The 20631-nt window shown below is 38.5% G+C and overlaps 1 protein-coding gene across 8 annotated transcripts in view; it reads left to right on the forward strand.

The window, feature by feature from the left end:
• The window catches only part of LOC110954147 (mitogen-activated protein kinase kinase kinase kinase 3), a 68619-nt gene that overhangs the window by 9274 nt on the left and 38714 nt on the right, over nt 1-20631 (forward strand). For all 8 annotated transcript variants that reach the window (XM_051959832.1, XM_051959834.1, XM_051959835.1 and 5 more), the window contains exons 2-9: nt 13599-13656; nt 14173-14263; nt 14522-14586; nt 14697-14752; nt 16626-16673; nt 17979-18021; nt 18148-18220; nt 19183-19314. In XM_051959832.1, the coding sequence (XP_051815792.1) occupies nt 13599-13656; nt 14173-14263; nt 14522-14586; nt 14697-14752; nt 16626-16673; nt 17979-18021; nt 18148-18220; nt 19183-19314 (566 nt within the window). The remainder of the gene's footprint in view (nt 1-13598; nt 13657-14172; nt 14264-14521; nt 14587-14696; nt 14753-16625; nt 16674-17978; nt 18022-18147; nt 18221-19182; nt 19315-20631) is intronic.

Raw genomic sequence — 20631 nt, forward strand, 5'->3', positions numbered from 1 at the left:
CTGAAACTATTCAGTCACATGCAGGAAGGCGATGCTATGTCTTCACTTTTGAGGCTTTAACACTTTGTACTTTCTGACATTAATAAAGAAAGCAGATTGAATAGTGTGCTGCCTGAATGCTCAGTCACTGTGCTATTTTTACCGGTACGTCTGGTTCTGTCTGCTGTTATTAACTGCTGAGGAACTATGCAGGTTTTCAATGGGCTCAGGGACAAATTCCTGCACGGTGCAAGAGTCGCACTTGGAGAACAAAAACCCCAAGTGCCAAAGACGGGGACTAAATATCCAAACTGCTGCCAGAGAGGACTTCAGGAGCCTCGCTTTGCTTTAGAGCAGGGTTGGCCAACATGAGGCCCGTGGTCCAAAAGTGGTCCTCCAGAGGGTCCAATCTGGCCCTCAAAGTGGAAAAATTCCAGAGAAGACATTAACTGCAGATTGTAAATTAGTAAAACTATAAATTTAAAATAATTTCTAGACCCTGACAAGTTGTTTTGATCATAAAGTAAAATACTAGATTGTTCTTTTGTCATTTTGTGTCTAATTTTTCTAATATTTTGTTGTGTTTTTGTTATCTGTCTGACCTTCGTCGTTTTGTTTCTCAGTTTTGTCATTTTTGTCTAATTTTTGTCGTTTGTCCATTTTTTTGTCACTTTCTAACTTTTTGTCAATTTCTTTGTCTCTTATTTTGTCTGTCACTTGTCTCATTTTGTCATTTTGTGTCTCATTTTTGTCATGTTTTGTCTTGTTTTTGCCTGACTTTTATCGTTTTTGTCGTTATGTTTCTGATTTTTGTCATTTTGTTTCCTTTTCTCTCGCTTGTGTTTGTCTGCTTTTTTGTCGTTTTGTTTCTCGTTTTTGTCATTTTATGTCTAATTTTTGTCGTTTGTCCATTTTTTGTCACTTTCGAACTTTTTCGTCATTTTTTTGTCTCGTCATTTTCTCATTTTGTCTATTTTTTGTCATTTTGGGTCTCATTATTGTCATGTTTTGGCTTGTTTGTGTTGTTTTTCCATGACTTATCATTTGTGTCAGGTTTTGTTATGTTTCTGATTTTTGTCATTATTTTTCTGATTTTTGTCATCTCTCACTTGTGTTGTTTGTCTACTTTCTTGTCGTTTTGTATCTCGCTTTTGTCATTTTGGGCCTCATTTTTGTAATATTTTGTCTTGTTTATGTGTTCTTTTGTCTACATTTTGTCGTTTTGATCATAAAGTAAATCCTCTGTAGTTCAGTTCCAGGTGACTAAATGTTGTGTTTCTTTGTAGACACTCTGTGATCTGGAAGTTGTAATGTGGAAATGATAAACTGAGGATGAATGTTGATGAAACTGAACTTATTTTTCTGAACAAACTTCAGGTTGTTTATATGTTTTGTAAAAAGATAATTCATTAAATATGAACATTTTCAGAATGTACATTTTTGCACTAAAACAAAGGAACCATTAGGAGTTGTGGTTATATATAGATTATTATGCTGTGGTTTTACTGGTCACTGGAGATGAAATTGGGCCGAATGTGGAACCTGGACTAGAACTAGTTTGACACCCCTGCTTTAGAGTTTTTTGTGTATGCAGACTAGGGTTTGTGTGTCCACTTCAGTGAGCAAACAACTGGAGGAACAGTGACAAAAACAGGATGGTTGCGGACCGGCGGCTTTAATTGTGACTCTTCGGCCATCTGTGTGTCGATGCATGCGGCGATACAATCACCTGGTTTTGTGTGTGTGTGTGTGTGTGTTGCACTGCCGCTCTTTGCTCCAACGTCTTCCTTGCGAAACAATAGGACAAACACACAACCGCATTCACGGAGGAAGTGAGGATTCCTGCATTCCTGGACCACGGCTGCCCAGCTGTGCCACACACCACGCACACACACACACACACCGAGGTCCGACCTAAAGGAAACCATTACCGTGACCACGTCTGTAACTGCTAAGGACATTAGCCGTGTTATATGCATTAGGAATGAGTGAATAGACGTCCACTTAGCTTCACGCTCGTGCTGCTTTTATGGCGGGACACGCAGCATCAAAGCCAAACCCAGGAAAATGTGGAAGAGGTTACACTTCAACGCACATCCAGGAAACTGGAAAAGGCTCATTGTTTTACTGTGTTGGCTCGATTAGTGCCACAAATAACCAGATATTTAGCTCTACAACCAGGGGCGTCCAACATGAGGCCCGTGGTCCAAAAGTGGTCCTCCAGAGGGTCCAATCCGGCCCTCAAAGTGGAAAAACTCCAGAGAAGACATTAACTGCAGATTATAAATTAGTAAAACTATAAATTTAAAATAATTTCCAGACCATAAGTTGTTTTGATCATAAAGTAAAATAATAGATTGTTCAATGTTGTTTTGTGTCTTATTTTTGTAATATTTTGTCTGTTTTTGTTGTTTTTGTCTGACTTTTCGCGTTTCTCATGTTTTTGTAATTTTGTTCCTCATTTTTTTGTTTTTGTCTATTTTTTGTCAGTTTTCCATTTTTTGTCACATTCTAGCTTTCTAATTTTTTGTCTCATTTTTGTCATTTTGAGTCTCTTTTTGTATTTTTTATTTATTTTTGTTTTTTTTCCTGACTTTTGTCGTTTGTGTCATGTTTTTGTCATGTTTTTGTCATTTTGTGTGTTGCTTTCATTGTTTCATTGTTTTTTGTCGTTTTGTGTTTCCTTTTTGTCTGGCTTGTGTTGATAGTCTATCTTTTTGTTGTTTTGTTTCTCGCTTTTGTCATTTTTTTGTCATTGTCCATTTTTTTTGTCGCTTTCTTTTTAGTCTAATTTTTTGTCACTTTTTTGTTTTTTTCGTGTCGTTTGTCTAATTTTATCGTTTTGTCTCATTTTTATAATATTTTGTCTTTTTGTTGTTTTTGTCTGATTTTTGTCATTTGTCTCATGATTTTGTTTCTCGTTTTTGTCGTTTTATGTCTTATTTTTTGTCGCTTTCTAACTTTTTGCCTAATTTTTTGTCTCTTATTTTGCCTCATGTCACATGAACATTTTCAGAATGTACTTTTTACACTAAATCAAAGGAAATATTTGGTATTATTTATAGGTTATTATTATGCAGATCAAACTGGTCTGAATGTGGAACCTGGACAAAGTTGAGTTTGATTAGACGATGGCTGGTGTTACTTTAATAGGCAGTAAAACCCTTCGTTTTCTCAACTTTACCGCTACGTCTAACCTATAGAATATTTATGAACGATTGCTCCAAGTTGGGGTCAAACTAATCGACACCTTGTCAGTGAATCTGCTGGATTTTGTGAAAACAGATCCTCTAGAACAACCATAAACTTTGCCAGCAGAGGTTTGTTTATCACATCTCAGCCCTCATGACGGATCATTTGGAAACAGCTGGCTTGTCTAAACTTGTCCGTCTTCTGTTCCTGAACAGATCTTATGCAAGGATCAGGAAATATTTCAGTATAAAATAGCTGGGATGAAATGATTAATAAGCAGCAAATAGCCGCTTTTGTGTTGATTTAGACATCATTTAGACTACTAAGGCCAGCAGATGGTGTTCTCAGGGCAGATTTCTTTTTCCCCCGTGACCAATTGATTCGTTGAGGAGATTTCCTTCGGTTGATTGTTTTTGAGCACCTTGGCGATCGAACACGACTCTGCTCCTGGACTTGTTCGGTGAATCTCGGCTCCGTTGCAGCACAAGTGTGAAATCCTATTTTGAGATTGTGTGTTTATGTGATGGAGCGAGAGGTGCTGAAACCTGCCTCGGGCTCGATATTTGTTTGATTCGAGTCAAATGCATCTTAAGAATCATTGGGAGAACAACTGAAGGAAGGTGACAGGATGGTTTGTGTGTTTATCTGGATTATTCTGAAGCTTGTAATGTGAGAAATGCTCGTTTCTGACTCTTCTACATACATGAACTGTGCATACGTTCATACTGATGCGTTCTAAGTGGGTGGGTCAGGGTGGCAGCGGTGTGTGAAGTATGTGGCTTCACAGGCCGACGCCAAATCCTAATGCAAAGGGAGTGCCAGCTGTTTACATCCCATAAAACGTCAAGTGTAATTGTTTCAGTTTTTCATTTTTGAAACGCCAAGAATTTTCTCAGCTTGTTTGACATCATTTAAAACCAGCAGAGTGACGAGTTAAAGCAGCGATTTTACGCCTCACTAACTGTTGTTTACCGTCACTGAGAGTTAAATTGGAAGCAAATGCCGTTTTATTGTTATTGACTGAGGCCATCGGCTGCTTTAGCAGGAAGGATTAAATGACTCCTCTGGGTGGATTAGTTTGCAGCGTATGGAGAAAGGGAAAGGAAAAGTTGGTTTCTAATTTGAAGCAGTCCTGAGAGGTTCTGTGTGTGCGTTTCTTGGTGTTTTGCTTGAGTGAGTGGGTGTTTTGTTCAAAGACAGGTGTGGTAATTAAACACACTCCACTGCATTCAGCTTTCACCTCACCTGTTCCCCTCCCGAGGGCTCCTTCCTTTATGTCGGCTGGAGCATGTAGTGCAGAATGAACCGTCTGAGAAAAGCCAATGTAGAGTTTCACCTTCACAGTTCTGACTAAGAAAACTGTATTCCTCTGGGCTAATGAAGTACAGTCTGTTGATCTATTGTTCTGTCTCTCATTCTATGCTTTTATCTATCGTTCTATTATCTAGCTGTCGTTCTATCATTCTATCTATTGTTCTGTTTTATCATTCTATCTGTCATTCTATTTTCTGTCTGTCGTTTTATCTATTGTTCTATCTATCGTTCTATTATTCTATCGCTCTATCATTCTATCTATGGTCTATCGTTCTATTTTCTGTCTATCGTTCTAGCTATCGTTCTAGCTATCGTTCTAGCTATCGTTCTATCTTTGTAGCTATCGTTCTATTTTCTGTCCATCGTTCTAGCTAGTGTTCTATCGTTCTAGCTATCGTTCTATTTTCTGTCCATCATTCTAGCTATCATTCTATCGTTCTATTATTCTATTGCTCTATCATTCTATCTATAGTCTATTGTTCTATTTTCTGTCTATCATTCCATCTATCGTTCTATCTTTCTATCATTCCATCTATCGTTCTATCTTTCTGTCATTCTAGCTATCGTTCTATCTTTTTATCTTTCTAGCTATCGTTCTATTTTCTGTTCATCATTCTAGCTAGTGTTCTGTCGTTCTATCGTTCTTTCTATCTTTCTATCTTTCTAGCTATCGTTCTATTATCTATCTGTTGTTCTATCATTCTATCTATTGTTCTGTTTTATCATTCTGTCATTCTATTTTCTGTCTGTCGTTTTATCTATTGTTCTATCGTTCTGTTATTCTCTCATTCTATCGTTCTATTATTCTATCGCTCTATCATTCTATCTATAGTCTATCGTTCTATTTTCTGTCTATCATTCTAGCTATCGTTCTATCGTTCTAGCTATCGTTCTGTCTTTCTAGCTATCGTTCTATTTTCTGTCCATCATTCTAGCTATCGTTCTATCGTTCTAGCTGTCATTCTGTTGTTCTATCGTTCTGTCATTCTGTTGTTCTATCGTTCTGTCATTCTGTTGTTCTATCGTTCTGTCATTCAGTCTATCATTCTGTTCTATTTAAATATAGCTGTAATACTAATTGAAGATTTTCTCACTAGCTAACAGTCGTATACATCAGCCGTCTCCTCCACTTGTAGCTAATTATGAGATGACAGCATTAAACAGATTCTCTGTCTTTGCTCAGAGATGGACTGGGGCAGTCTGCTCATTGGGTTATCAAACGTACAAGTGGCTGAAGTAAGTCTGTGGACAAAATCTGGTTTCAAATGTGACACTAAGGGTTTTGTTTTCAGCTTGACGGTAATGCAGTTTTGCATTTCTGTAAAAAATTCTGAGAATATTCATAAATGTAAGAAGTTATGATCTATATCTAGATTATAATATGTATATGCATGTCGGTGCTGCTTTGTAATGTCAGTCAGCGAATGGAACAAAAGCAGAAATACTTGCTAAGTCAGTCTTAATCGTTATCTTAAAGGTCATGTTGGAGATCGGAAAGTCACCTCAAATCTGTTGGAGAAATCTCATCAGGGGAGTCAACAGCTACCCGCTAAATGTGTTAGCGCCCTGGGCCAGGCTCTGGTTCTGCTGAAATGTGACTGTTTTAAGCTTGAATAGCAGTTAGAAAATGTAATTTAGACTGATGATGGCATGATAAGTGAGTGTGAGGTTGTAAACACGACGGATGGTTCAGCAGGATAACGGAGAACAATATGAGAGCAGAGAACGTGGCAAGAAGAAGGATTAATGTGCTTTTTTTAAACAACTCTGAGGAGATAAAGCCAGACTGCTCGCCATTTTTGCATGAATTTTGATCGTAATATTTGCTTAGCTGATGTGGTGTGTTATCTGGAGGCCCCGGCTGATCCCATCTCCAGTAGATCAGCAGAGAGGGAGTTTGTGAAGCCGTGAACATGAACCTGTGCCCTGAGGTGACTCTGTGCAGCTAAGAGGACCACCGTCAGCCTGGTATGACCTCTGACCTTCTGCAAGTTAAACCATCAGCGTTAACCCCTTCTGGACGACCATCGCACAGGATTAGCTGGGAGTAGCGTGTCCTGTCAGAGCCGAAGTAGAGATGCATTAATCGAGAGTGAAATGAAAACCTCACTGATCCTCCACTGGGCTGGCCATATGCTGCGTTTCTCACACAAACACACACATCCTAAGAGAGCTGCTAATGCTGGTTGTCAGCTGAGCTTTGCCCATATTAGTCCACTTCTAATTGCTATTAGCAACAGACATGAACTAAACAGTACGAATACAGTAAAAAAATTTGAAAAAATACAGTCGGAATATAGTTAAAATACAGTAAAAAACTTGTAAAACATAGCTAAAATACAGTAAAAATATAATAAAAGAAAAAAATGTAATAAAAATGTAGTAAAATATAGTAAAAATGCAATAAAATATCGCAAAGTAGAGTCAAAATGTAGTTAAAATACAGTAAAAATCTTGTAAAACAGCAAAAATACAGTCAAAATATTGTAAAACTTAGCAAAAATAGAGAAAATATATATAGTAAAACACAGTAAAAATATTAAAAATGCACTGAAATATACAGTAAAATATCGAAAATATATAGTAAAACACCAAAAATAATAAAAATCCAGTAAAAAATAGTAAAAATACAATAAAATATAGAAAAATGCAGTAAAGATATAGTAAAAATGCAGTAAACAGTATAGAAAAAATATAATAAAAATATAGTAAAATACATTACAAATATAATAATACAGTAAAATATAGTACAAATATAGTAAAAAATATAGTAAAAATGCAGCAAAAATATTGTACAAATGTAGTAAAAATTATAAGTAAAATACAGTAAAAAAAATCAAAGCATTGTAAAAATATAGTAAATATATAGTAAAACATAATAAAAATATAGTTGAAATACACTAAAAATACACACTGCTGTTCAAACATTTGGAATCATCCAAACAATTTCATGTTTCCATGAACTCCCACTTTTATCCATGTGCTAACAGAACTGCACAAGGGTTTTCTAATCATCAATCAGCCTTTCAACACCATTAGCTAACACAATGTAGCATTAGAACACAGGAGTGATGGTTGCTGGAAATGTTCCTCTGTACCCCTATGGAGATATTCCATTAAAAATCAGCTGTTTACAGCTACAATAGTCATTTACCACATTAACTATGTCTACACTGGATTTATCATTCATTTAATGGTATCTTCACTGAAAAACACTGCTTTTCTTTCAACAATAAGGACATTTCTAAATGATCCCAAACTTTTGAACAGTAGACTAAGTAGTGGTGCAACTAGTGACTATTTTCATTGTCACATAATCTGCCAGTTGTTGTGTTAAAAATCAGTTAGTTGTTTGGTTTATTGAAAATAAGCATGCATTAAATGTATTTTTGATTGTAGTTGTGGTGAAATTATGGTGTCAGTCTGAACAGTCTAAGCATTTCTTTTTGCCTATTTGCATTTGCATTCTTGAGAATAATATTATCAGTTATCATATATTTATCAGCCACAAAAAGATCTTTGTCTGCCCTTAAACTAAATATTGGCACATCTCTAGGAACAAATACTGTTCAGAATCAGAAGCCGGCTCGCTGTTTGCTCATATCGACGACTGAAAAACTTCTTCTCACATGGGACAGTTTCAAAGTTTTTTAAGTTCCTGCACAGCTGAGATGACTTTACCAACGTGGCTTTCTTTGTTATCTGGTAAAAGATGCTTGTAGTCTGTGAACATGGTGTTAGAAAACACATTACATCACTGTATGTGAGTAAAGTAAGTCCTGTTTGCACAAAATCATAAAGTCAAAAACTCCAGAGAAGACATTAACTGCAGATTGTAAATTAGCAAAACTATAAATTTAAAATCATTTGTAGACCATGACAAGTTGTTTTGATCAGAAAGTAAAATACTAGATTATTTTGTGTCTCATTTTTGTAATATTTAGTTTTTGTTGTTGTTTTTGTCTGACTTTTGTTGTTTGTCTCATGTTTTGGTCGTTTTGTGTTTCCTTTTTGTCTCACTTGAGTTTTTTGTCTTTTTTTTGCCATTTTGTGTTTTCCTTTATTCATTGTTTGGTGTATCATTTTTGTTGTTTTGTGTTTTTTTATCTCGCTTTTGTCATTTTTTGTCTCCTTTGTTGTTTAATTTTTTGTCATTTGTCCATTTTTTTGTCCCTTTATCACTTTTTTTTGTCAAATTTTTGTCTGTTTTGTTTTATTTCGTGTCATTTCTCTCGTTTTTGTTATTTTCTTTCTTGCTTTTGCCGTCTTGTGTCTCATTTTTGTGTGTGGACAAAACTAAAAAAAAAAAGAGCTGAAATAAGAATAAAAACACTCTGAAGAACTCTGACACGGACGGAGCTGCTGAAGAGGCTCTGAGATGAATGCAGAGCAGCCTTGTATTCGGTGTTTTGTTATTTCTGGATTTGGTCGGTTATGTTTTCAGTCACTGAGTGGATTTTTCTGGAATGCCTGGGAGTGATAGTTTGCGCTCCAAAATTGGCAGTTTTGCGTTTAGAAATATGTAGTCCGAGCATCACACAAGAGCAAAGTCAGTGATTGGTGCTGATTTGATTGCTTCCAATTATCACGGACCATCTGCCCAGTGGTTTTAATTGTGGTCGAGGTCTTTCTCCTGCTGCAGTTTGGAGAGCGATGATCAAACCTTCAGCCCCTCGCTTCGGTCGGTTAAACGGAGTCGGCCGAGTGTTGTTGAGCGATATGAGTCATCTGTGGTCTGTCTGCTGACTGAAGAAGCTCTGTCTCTGCCCTCCACTCTGCTTCTGTCTCCTTCTTTGCATCTCTTTGTCCTTCCGCCCTCCCACCGCTTTTGTTCTGGTGTGGGTTAGCCTCCGTCGACTCCTTCGCCTCTCTTCTTCTTCTTCTCCTCCTTTGTTTGATTTTTGCTCCTCAGCTGAGGATTTCTGCTTAGACAAAATTAAAATGACAGTTTTTCACATGTGATGGTGCAGTTGTTTTTTTCCTGTGGTTATCCTTGACTTTATTTTGTCTCCTCATCGCTGGTGTGTGTCTGCGGTGCACTTGTGTGGGCAGCGCTCCAATGTACATGTTTTTCTTTTTTCTTAAAGCCATAGGGGCCGTCGCTGCTCACGCTGACTGGGCCGCCTTTCCAGAACATTATGTAAAAGAGACGGAATATTTGAACTAAAGCGTTGTCGTTTTGACACTCGTTAAAGCAGAATGTTGTTCCTGGATTTCGTTTTCACATCGCAGAAAGTTTACCCTCCAATCTGTGACCGCTTCCCAGCAAAGTGACCAAACCGGAATGCAGAACGTCTGGTTTTTCCCCTCTAATGTTGGATAAATATGTTTTGGAGACGGCAGCCAGAATGAGCGTGGATGTGGGTGTTTTTTCTGTTATCGAGACTGGAAGTAGTGAAACCGTAGAATTAAAAAATACAGAAAGCTCCAATGTGCCCAACATGAGGCCCACGGGCCAAAAGTGGTCCTCCAGAGAGTCCAATCCGGTCCTCAAAGTGTAAAAACTCCAGAGAAGACATTAACTGCAGATTGTAAATTAGTAAAAGTATAAATTTAAAATCATTTCGAGACCATGACAAGTTTTTTGGCTCATACTAGGTTGTTCTTTTGTCATTTTGTGTCTCATTTTTGTAAGATTTTGTCTTGTGTTTGTTGTTTTCATCAGACTTTTGTCTTTCGTTTCATGTTTTTGTCGTTATGTTACTGTTTTTTTCTCGTTTTGTGTTTTTGTGTTGTCTGTTTTTTGTGAAATTTTTTCGTCTCGCTTGTGTTTTTTGTCTTTTTGTTGCCGTTTTGTGTTTTTTGTCTCGGTTGTATTAATCTACTTTTGTTGTTTTGTTTCTCGCTTTTGTCATTTTTTTTTGTGCCATTTGTGTAATTTTTTGTCGTTTGTCCATTTTTTTGTAGCTTTTTTTGTCTGTTTCGTTTCATCTCATTTTTTTGTAATTTTGTGTCTCGTTTTGCCATTTTGCGTCTGATTTTTGTAACATTTTCTTCTGTTTTTGTTGGGTTTTTTGTCTGACTTCTGTCATTTTGATCATAAAGTAAAATCCTCCGTGGTTCAGTTCCAGGTGACTAAATGTTGTTTCTTTGTAGACACTCTGTGATCTGGAAGTTGTGATGTGGAAATGATAAACTGAGGATGAATGTTGATAAAACTGAACTTATTTTTCTCAAGAAATTTCAGGTTGTTTATAATAGTTTGTAAAAAGATAATTCCTTAAATGTGAACATTTTCAGAATGTACATTTTAAAACAAAGGAATTCTTTGGAGTTATTTATAGGTTGCTATGCTGTGATTTTCCTGGTCCGGTCCACTGGAGATCAGACTGGGCTGAATGTGGATCTGAAATAAGATGAGTTTGGCACCTTTGTGTTAGAGATGTGTTTTCTCTTTCTGGTCATTCTTGCTATGGAAGCTCTTTTTGTCTCTCGTGTTTAAAGTCGGTTAACTTCTCCTTCTCTCTCGGTTTCTCCCTCATACTTCTGCAATGTCACAGCCGCTCACACATTCTGGGCCGGAGTGAAGCAAGCACTTCATGTCTGCTCTGAAAGGCCATCTTTTATTCATGTGTGTTTCATATATAATTCCTCTCCCGCCCCTCCCACCATAAACACGGGTCACTATTTATAGAAAAATCAGCCTCTGTATCCCACACATCCCCCCTGCTGTCAGCGAAACTTTTCAGGAATACGGGAAAAGCTGTTTGAATTTCCTGCTGAAGTCCAAACATTCCTCACCCACCCACCACTTCCCATTCTGTATTTTAATGTGACGTGCAAGACTTATGAATGGATTCTGGTGTTTTGATTTTGTAAAACTGGCTTCAGACAATCGTGTGTGAGCGTTCGATTTGGTGCAGGGGTGTCCAACATGAGGCCCGTGGGCCAAAAGTGGTCCTCCAGAGGGTCCAATCAAAGTGTAAAAACTCCAGAGAAGACATTAACTGCAGATTGTAAATTAGTAAAACTACAAATTTGTAATAGTTTCTAGACCATGACAAGTTGTTTTGATCATAAAGTAAAATACTAGATTGTTCTGTTGTCATTTTGTGTCTCATTTTTCTGAACTTTTGTCATGTTTTTGTTATTTTTATTGTCTGACTTTTGTCGTTCGTCTCGTGTTTTTATCGTTTAGTGTTTCCTTTTGTCTTGCTTGTGTTTTTTTGTCTTATTTTTGTTATTTTGCGTTTCCCTTTTTCGTAATTTTTTTGCCTAGTTTTTGTCATTTTGCGTCTTTTTTTGTCTCACTTGTGTTTTTTGTCTTATTTTTGTCATTTTGTGTTCTGCTTCGTCCATTTTTTTGTCGCTTTGTAACTTTTTGTTTCTTTTTTGTTTTGTTTCATGTTTTTTGTCTTATTTTTGTCATTTTGTGTCTAATTTTTTTAAACAATTTTGTCATGTTTCTGATGTTTTATTGTCTGTCTTTTGTCGTTCGTCTCATATTTTTATCGTTTAGTGTTTCCTTTTGTCTCGCTTGTGTTTTTGTCTTATTTTTGTCATTTTGTGTTCTGCTTTGTCCATTTTTTTGTCGCTTTGTAACTTTTTTGTTTCTTTTTTGTTTTGTTTCCTGTTGTTTGTCTGATTTTTGTCATTTTGTGTCTAATTTTTTTAACAATTTTGTCATGTTTCTGATGTTTTATTGTCTGTCTTTTCGTTATCTCATATTTTTATCGTTTAGTGTTTCCTTTGTCTCGCTTGTGTTTTTTGTCTTGTTTTTGTCATTTTGTGTTTCCCTTTTTCGTAATTTTTGCCTAGTTTTTGTCGTTTTGCATCTTTTTTGTCTCGCTTGTGTCGTTTGCCGCTTTGTGTCTTGTTTTTGTCATTTTGTCTTTTTTTGTCTGACTTTGTTGTTCTCATCATGCAGTAAAACCCTCTATGGTTCAGTTTCAGATGACTAAATGTTGTGCATACACAGGAAGTTGTAATGTGTAAATCATAAACTGAGGTGTAATATTGTGGAAATAACATACTTTTTCTAAATAAATTTCAGGTTGTTCATGATGTTTTACCAAAAGATAATTCCTTAAATGTGAACATTTACAGAATGAACTTTTTTTTTTTGGAGCCGTCGTTATTTATCTGTTGTTTTGCTGTTTAAAGCCTCACCTCAGACCTGCTTATTACCGCCATGCATGTTTCCTTCATGGCTGTGTGGCCTTTTCTGCAGTGGGCTGGGCTGATGAGGGTGTTGCCTCAGGTGTCTGTGGTTGGATGAAGTATGATCCAGATCACTTTGAGTGAGTTCTGAGGCTTACTAGAAGCCGACATAATCAGTTTATAACACAGGTTTTGGCAACTTCTGTCTCCCTTCGTCGTGATAAATTAGGAAGGAATCCAGGAATGTGAGCTCGTATGTAGGCGACCTATTAAGTCACTGTGTTGTCATATGGTGTTGCATTGCAGCGCTGAGTCAGGCTCACCTTTTCTGCTTTTTTACCTCCCTGGGTTTGTTTTTCGCCCGTTTCTTCTTCTTTAGATGGAGTCCTGTGCACCAAGAAGGCCATATTTTATCATGCAATGCTAATTAGGGGTCCAATTAATGCTTATTTCTGTTTTCAATTAATTAATTTAATAATCTATATGTTTTTCCATCTATAAAATGTCAGAAAATGGTGAAATATGTCCTTCAGTGTTTCCATAAGTGTCTTGTTTTGTCCGCAACTCAAAGATTTTCACTTTTCTGTCATAGAGGAGAAAAGAAACAACAGAATATTCAAATTAGAGTAGCTGGAATCAGAGACTTTAAAATTACTCGAAATGAACAATTCATGGTCAAAATAACTGGTGATTAATTTTAACAGTTTGCAGCTAAATGATTGTTCGTTATTGCTCTAGTGATAATAAACACAGCTTTAGTTGTTTCAATAAAATATTTCTGTTTACTTCTTTAGAAAAAGAAGCAACCAAAAGGTGATGTTATTGAAACTGAAGATTAGCTTCCGATGTACATCCAACTTTTTGCAGTCTTGTGTTTTATTGTTGAATGAGCAGCCAGACTTTCTTTCTGGCGTCCCGTTCGGTCGTGTTCTGTCTTGACGCTGCATAAACAACATTTCTGAACGTTCTCTGCGTGCTTTCCAGTGGCTGACTTTGGCTCTTTTGTCCTTTAGGCTCGTAATGTGAACACAGGAGAGCTGGCTGCTATCAAAGTCATCAAACTGGAACCGGGTGAGTTACCTCATCCTTCTTTTCATTCCTTTAATATACCTTATTCTTCGTTTCTACATCATCAACCCCTCTTTCACTTGTTCTGTTATCCTCCAATCTTCGCTTTTTCCATCTAGAAGTCCTCTACAGATGATTGCTTTTGGCCTTCTCCTCTCCCCCATCACCCTGCGTTCACTGATTCTAACCTCTTTCTCTGCCTTTCCTGTCCTTTCTGCTGGTTTCTATCTTCCACTGCTCTCGTTAAGAAAGGAAACTTTGTTGGGAAGTTACAGACAGACTGTGGAAACGTGTCATTACTCTGTTAATTGCTGAACGATTTAGGTCTTGAAGCGACGAACTTGAACTCAAACACAGCTCACTCTGCTGCGGCTGCTTTCCATCTGTTTGTGCTGCTTGTTTCAATTATCTCCAACACACTGACACGCACACAAAACTGCCCTGTGAGGCGTACTAACGGCGTGGATGCAAACCGATCACCTGGATAATAACGCGGGTGTGTGCATGTGTTGGCTGCAGGTGAGGACTTTGCCGTCGTCCAGCAGGAGATCATCATGATGAAGGACTGCAAACACTCCAATATCGTCGCCTATTTTGGCAGTTATCTCCGGTAAGCGAGCTTGTGTGTGTCAGATGGTTGCTATTAAAGTGCAAGCTGTTTATAATAAAGCGTGTAAGTTTACTGAAGGGGGGAAAAAAAAGTGCCGCTCGGGGTCAGAAACAATAAATCTGGAAGGAGGTTTTCAGTATTAGTCAGCAGCCCCAGCTGATTTGATTATGCAGGTATTGATGAATAAATTTAAATGTAAGCTCTCGGATGCTTTTTGGACTGCTGAAGGTGGACTTACTGTGTTCATTGTGTCTCCAGGAGAGATAAGCTGTGGATCAGTATGGAGTACTGTGGAGGAGGTTCTCTGCAGGATATCTATCACGGTAACGACGACATCCACCCAAACACACAGACGCTCAGCAACACCTTAGCTGGTCAGTTCTTTTTGCTCCTGTTTGATGTCTTTTCTCTCTTCCTTGTTTCTCTCCTGCAGTAACCGGGCCTTTGTCGGAGTCACAGATAGCCTACATGTCACGGGAAACCCTGCAGGTAGCGTATGCAGCGTATTTACCAACAGTTCTGGTGTATTCTAGACAAAACAAAGGAGCATACAGGGGGCATACGACGTCCTCGACTTACGGCGTTTCGTTGTTACATCGGAACCGGTTACGTGGAAGTAGTTCAAACTTTATTTATTTGTATAGAACTTTTCATGCAGAACACAAAGTGCTTCACAAGAATTAAAAAAAAAAGAAGGCAATAAATAAATACAATTAAAAAATAGAAATAAAAACAAACCAACTCTCCACCCTCCCTACATATAGACAGCCATTCACATCCACACACATACAAAGACTCAACATACATACAACGTGACATCATCAAGACATGGTTGCTGAGCGGATGAATACGTCGTCACGTGGCGCTATCAGATGGCTTTATTTCCATTCTCCACTTGTACTCCACCTTGGATTGTTCTACATTCACTAACTTTTTGTCCGTCATTATGGCTCCCAAGTCAGACTCTTCTGATGGCAAATAAAATGGTGATAAATAAAGCTTCAGCTGTCCGACTAGTTAAAGTCGTGAGCAAACTTGACATCTTTACTGTGGCTCTTGGTACACACTACAAACAGAGTGAAAACTGCAACATAATCAGAATAAAACAACATAAATATGTGTAAATAAATCCTTTTAACTTCACCAGTAAGTCTAAAAATGACGTTAATTACAACGTTGCCTCTGTGGAGTTTACAAAGTAGAGAGCCGAGCATCCAGAAAAGCACGTATGGGAGTACAACTAAACATCAAAATAGTGGACAGGAAGTGACGACAGACAACTTCGAAGTAAAGGCTTTTTCAAAATAAAGTGCATCGATAATTCTGCCTTAAGGGAAACACACCATGGAAGTGAAATTAGATTTAATAAAACGCTGAGAACAGGAAGAAACACCGACGAACTTTGGCGTTATTAGATCAAGTTGTAAAAACAATGGAACATATTCTGTTATCTTCTTGTAAAATGATTCATACGTGAATGAAAGTCGTTGGTATTCATGACTTTCATGAAGAACTTAAGGGCTTTGTTTACATTTTCTCCGGAATTTTGACTTACGGCAAAAATCAACTTCCATCAGTCTGTAGGAACGGAATTCTGCCGTAAGTCCAGGACCCCCAGTGTTTGAGAGATTAATCCTTAAAGAGCCAGGACCGAGTATACTCGTTCCCGCTTACTCGTTCACACAGCCGAAACCGAACATTCTCGGCTCAACACGTGTGACTTTTTATGATTGCTAATCAACATAAAATATGCACACACCCGTATGTTTGGTGAGATATAAACATTGGCCCCAAATTTGCTTATTTCAAACGATAAAGCCGTATGAGCCGTTATAACGAAGCCGCAATTACGAAGCTCTTATCGGGGCCGCGTACCGGCCGAAATTCAAAAGGGTGAACGTCTACGACAATGCGACCTCACAAGACTTGATCGATATTTTTATGGATTAGGTGGTTTTAGTATATGTACTTCTCCAGAAACATGGCCTTGTAAGGGTTAATCCTCTGCTCAGCTGGAACAGACTTGCTTTCTTTAAATTAAAGCGATCGAAAAATCACAAACAGTTAATTGGCTCTTCTGGTGACAATTAGATTTTTTACCTAGCTAACATCTCCATGTAGTGTTTTTTATACTGTAAGACGTATCATGACTTAAATCAGCAATAAACACCTTAAAACTGCAGCATTTCAACGACAAAAACATGGGCTGAGTTGAGCAGCTTTCCCAGAAATCACATGTTCATTTAATCAGCGAAAGTGCCCATTAAAAAAATCTGCATTATAACGTTGAATTTCAGCACAAGTGTTTTCTGTTTTTCTGTGAATGCCGCTAACATAATCTGCTGTGTGGTTTTGTTTGCAGGGTTTGTACTACCTACACAATAAAGGAAAAATGCACAGAGACATTAAGGTAAGTGCAGAGAACATGCATGTGAGGGAAGCTTATTAATTATAAAACATTATATAATGTGCTGTGGAGCATCCTGCATGCTGCTTTCTGTTGGTTTTATATCATGTTCGAACAAAATATTAGGGTCATTTCATGGAAAAACACACAACTTCCAGAAAAGTGGTTGCTGCACCATTGACAATTTTCTCAGGGTTTTATGTGCTGAAAGCTAGTTACAATAGAACTTTCCATGCAAAATTATAGGTCTATATCTCTACTAGTTCCAAAGTTATGACCTCTTTCATAGGGGTTCACTTCAAGTGTATGGTTGGCCATGAAGGAGGAAATAAGCCAAACCGGGATTTTGTAGGCTTGTAGTACCATGATGGAAGATATTTTATACAAATTCATAGATCTCTACCACCTGTGCCACATTGCCTTTTGGCCTCACCAAAATTGTTCACTTTTTGTGGGGTGCATACTTTAGCAGCTCATATTTTTCTATATGATACCCCCAGAAGTCTCCAACTTTGCAAGTTATCATACAATTTTGTTTAGAATAGGACAGAGCAGTCCTTGGGTCAACATTTATAACATTTCTAGTAATTTTAAACCCCTAAAACCTACTTGCGAGTGTGTTTTTCTTAATTTTTAGCATTTTTAGAAGGCTCCTGTGGTCTGCAGAGAGTAGCTAGGAGGCTGTGAGGCTACCTTTAATGTCAGATGGTTGCTGTGAGCTTGTCTGCCAAATTTCAGACATCAATTATCTCTAGAAGCTGAGAAATAAGCAGTTAAATAGTGCAAAATCCTAGGCGAGGATTTAAGGGGTGGGTTTAAGCCCAAATTCAAAAAATTCAAGATCCCATAAGTTTGGAACTAATGGAGCTAGAGCTCTAATTTTTTGCATGGAAAGTTGTTTTTGTCTATCTTCCATCACAAGAAAATGTAGCCAATTTCTAGATGGTGCAGCAACACCCATTATTGAAACCACATGAAACGACCCATTAAGAACTTTTATACAGTCTACTTCTCAACGGATTAATGATTACGTGTGAAATGTGAAACTCAGCATTCTGTGGATAAAGCAGCCCATATGTTAATGAAAGTGAAAACTGATTCCCAAATCATTGTGGAGACGCAGCCGGTGGTATTTATGACGAGGAAAATGATGATCGATTCTTTACCGCGGCCTACATTGATTACTAAAAACCCACTTTGCAGTAAACTTGCGTCTCTGGATTCGCATCTCGAGCTAATTTGGCTCAGCCCGGAGTGTAATTTCTTGTGTCGGATACTGATGCGTGGCATGTTGTTTGTCTCCGGCAGGGAGCCAACATCCTCCTGACAGACAACGGCTACGTTAAACTAGGTGAGAGCGACACGCAAAAGCCTCTGCAATCAGCTTCTGCTTCAAAGACTGCGTCCCCAATGGCCTCATTTGCTGACTCGGTTTCTTTCTTTCCTCGTCTGTTCTCCTTCTGTGTTCTCTCCTCAGCTGACTTCGGTGTGTCAGCCCAGATCACGTTAACCCTCGCCAAGAGGAAGTCGTTCATTGGAACTCCTTACTGGTGAGTTGTTTGCTTTTCTCCGTCAGCTCCTTTGATAGCGCCTATGGACTGCGTGCAGATTGAGCTATGGTATAAAATCTAAGTCCTTAAGGAAGCATTATGGGGAATTCCCTGATGTCTAATGCATCTGGCAGCTTGAATACGCCAGAATTTATCACACATTTAACCCTCGTGTCGTCCTGCGGGTCGAAACTGACCCGGTTTAAAGTTTGAAAATGTGGAAAAATAAATATATTTTCACAGTGAAACTTCTGATGTCCACATTTTAACATTTTTGGGAAATCTTTGAACATTTTTTGGTGGATAAAAGAAATGTTAAAAATGTTTCTTAAGAACATTCGCATAAAAATCAACCAAAATCCAGCGAATTTCGCTGGATTTTGGTTGATTTTTATGTGAATGTTCTTAAGAAAATATCAGAAGTTTTACTGATATATATGGAATCACTTTAGATATTTTTAGGATTTTTTTGATTATTTTTACTCATTTTTTTGAAAATATTTACAGGAATTTTCTTGCCAAATTTGGGGGATTTTTAAAAAAAATTTTCATTGAAATTTGTAAGGAATTATTAAAATTTTCTTCCTGAGGGTTTTGCAGATTTTCAGACATTTGGGGAATTATTTTGCTGAATTTTTGGATTTTTTTTCACTCAAGGAAACAATATTTTTTGGTCCCTGTAAATGAGGACAACAGGAGGATTAATTAATTCCAGATTCAATCTGAACAAACCGGGAATGAACAGTATTTATGGGTCAGGAAGAAGTCAGAGCTGCAGATCAGGGTCATGGTGGGAACCCTCTGAGCTGCTGCTGGGAAATACTGCAGACAGTTTTAATTCTCTTCCTGTGTGTAGCTGTTTAATTAACCCACTTTTAGACCTTTTACTATCATTCTTCTCTTGGCCTCCTTCTGTCACCTGTCTTTTCTTTTTTTCACCATCTGCGTCTCTTTCCCCATAGGATGGCTCCAGAGGTGGCGGCTGTGGAGAGGAAAGGCGGCTACAACCAGCTGTGTGATATCTGGGCCGTGGGCATCACCGCGATAGAGCTGGCCGAGCTGCAGCCGCCCATGTTTGACCTGCACCCTATGAGGTAGAGCAGCGTGACGGCAGCCGAGTAGACATGCAGTCAATGTAAACAACCTTAGAGCGAAAAGTGAATTTGTGACTTCTCAAAGGTGTCGGCTCAATCAGTCCACCACCAGATCAATCGTTAATGTTGTTACCTACATGTGCAAGTGAGAAAAGTATGCAGAACATGTCGGTGGACATTTTGGTCCGATTTTATTAGAGATGATGCTTGTGTTGGTTAGGCTGCAGCAGTTCTTTGCAAAGCATCTCTATTTAGACACTGTATAAAACACTTAGTCATTACACTGCTGTTCAGAAGTTTGGGGTCACACAGACAGTTTCATGTTTTCCATGAAAACTCCCACTTTTATCCATGTGCTAACATAACTGCACAAGGGTTTTCTAATCATCAATGAGCCTTTCAACACCATTAGCTAACACAATGTAGCATTAGAACACAGGAGTGATGGTTGCTGGAAATGTTCCTCTGTACCCCTATGGAGATATTCCATTAAAAATCAGCCGTTTGCAGCTACAATAGTCATTTACCACATTACCAATGTCCATCCATCCATCCATTTTCTTCCGCTTATCCGAGGCCGGGTCGCGGAGGCAGCAGGTGAAGCAGGTCGTTCCAGACGTCCCTCTCCCCAGCAACGCTTTCCAGCTCTTCCTGGGGGATCCCGAGGCGTTCCCAGGCCAGACGAGATATGTAATCCCTCCAGCGAGTTCTGGGTCTACCCTGGGGTCTCCTCCCAGACGGACGTGCTCGGAAAACCTCCAAAGGAAGTCTCCCTTAAGGCATCCGAATCAGGTGGCCAAACCACCTCAGCTGGCTCCTTTCGATGTGAAGGAGCAGCGGCTCTACTCCGAGCTCCCTCCGGATGCCTGAGCTCCTCACCCTATCTCGAAGGCTGAGCCCAGCCACCCTACGGAGGAAGCTCATTTCGGCCGCTTGTATCCGCGATCTTGTTCTTTCGGTCACTACCCAAAGTTCATGACCATAGGTGAGGGTTGGAACGTAGATGGACTGGTAAATCGAGAGCTTCGCTTTACGGCTCAGCTCCCTCTTCACCACGACGGTCCGGTACAACGCCTGCATTACTGCTGACGCCGCGCCAATCCACCTGTCCACCTCCCGCTCCATTTTCCCATCACTCGTGAACAAGATCCCGAGATACTTAAACTCCTTCACTTGGGGAACCAATGTCTACACTGGATTTATCATTCATTTAATGCTATCTTCATTTAAAAAATAAATGCTTTTCTTCAAAAATTAAGGACATTTCTAAGTGACCCTAAACTTTTGAACAATAGTGTACAACTGCATGCTGTGCAA

This window comes from Acanthochromis polyacanthus, chromosome 15 (genome assembly GCF_021347895.1).
Source record: "Acanthochromis polyacanthus isolate Apoly-LR-REF ecotype Palm Island chromosome 15, KAUST_Apoly_ChrSc, whole genome shotgun sequence".
NCBI classification, from domain to species: Eukaryota; Metazoa; Chordata; class Actinopteri; family Pomacentridae; genus Acanthochromis; species Acanthochromis polyacanthus.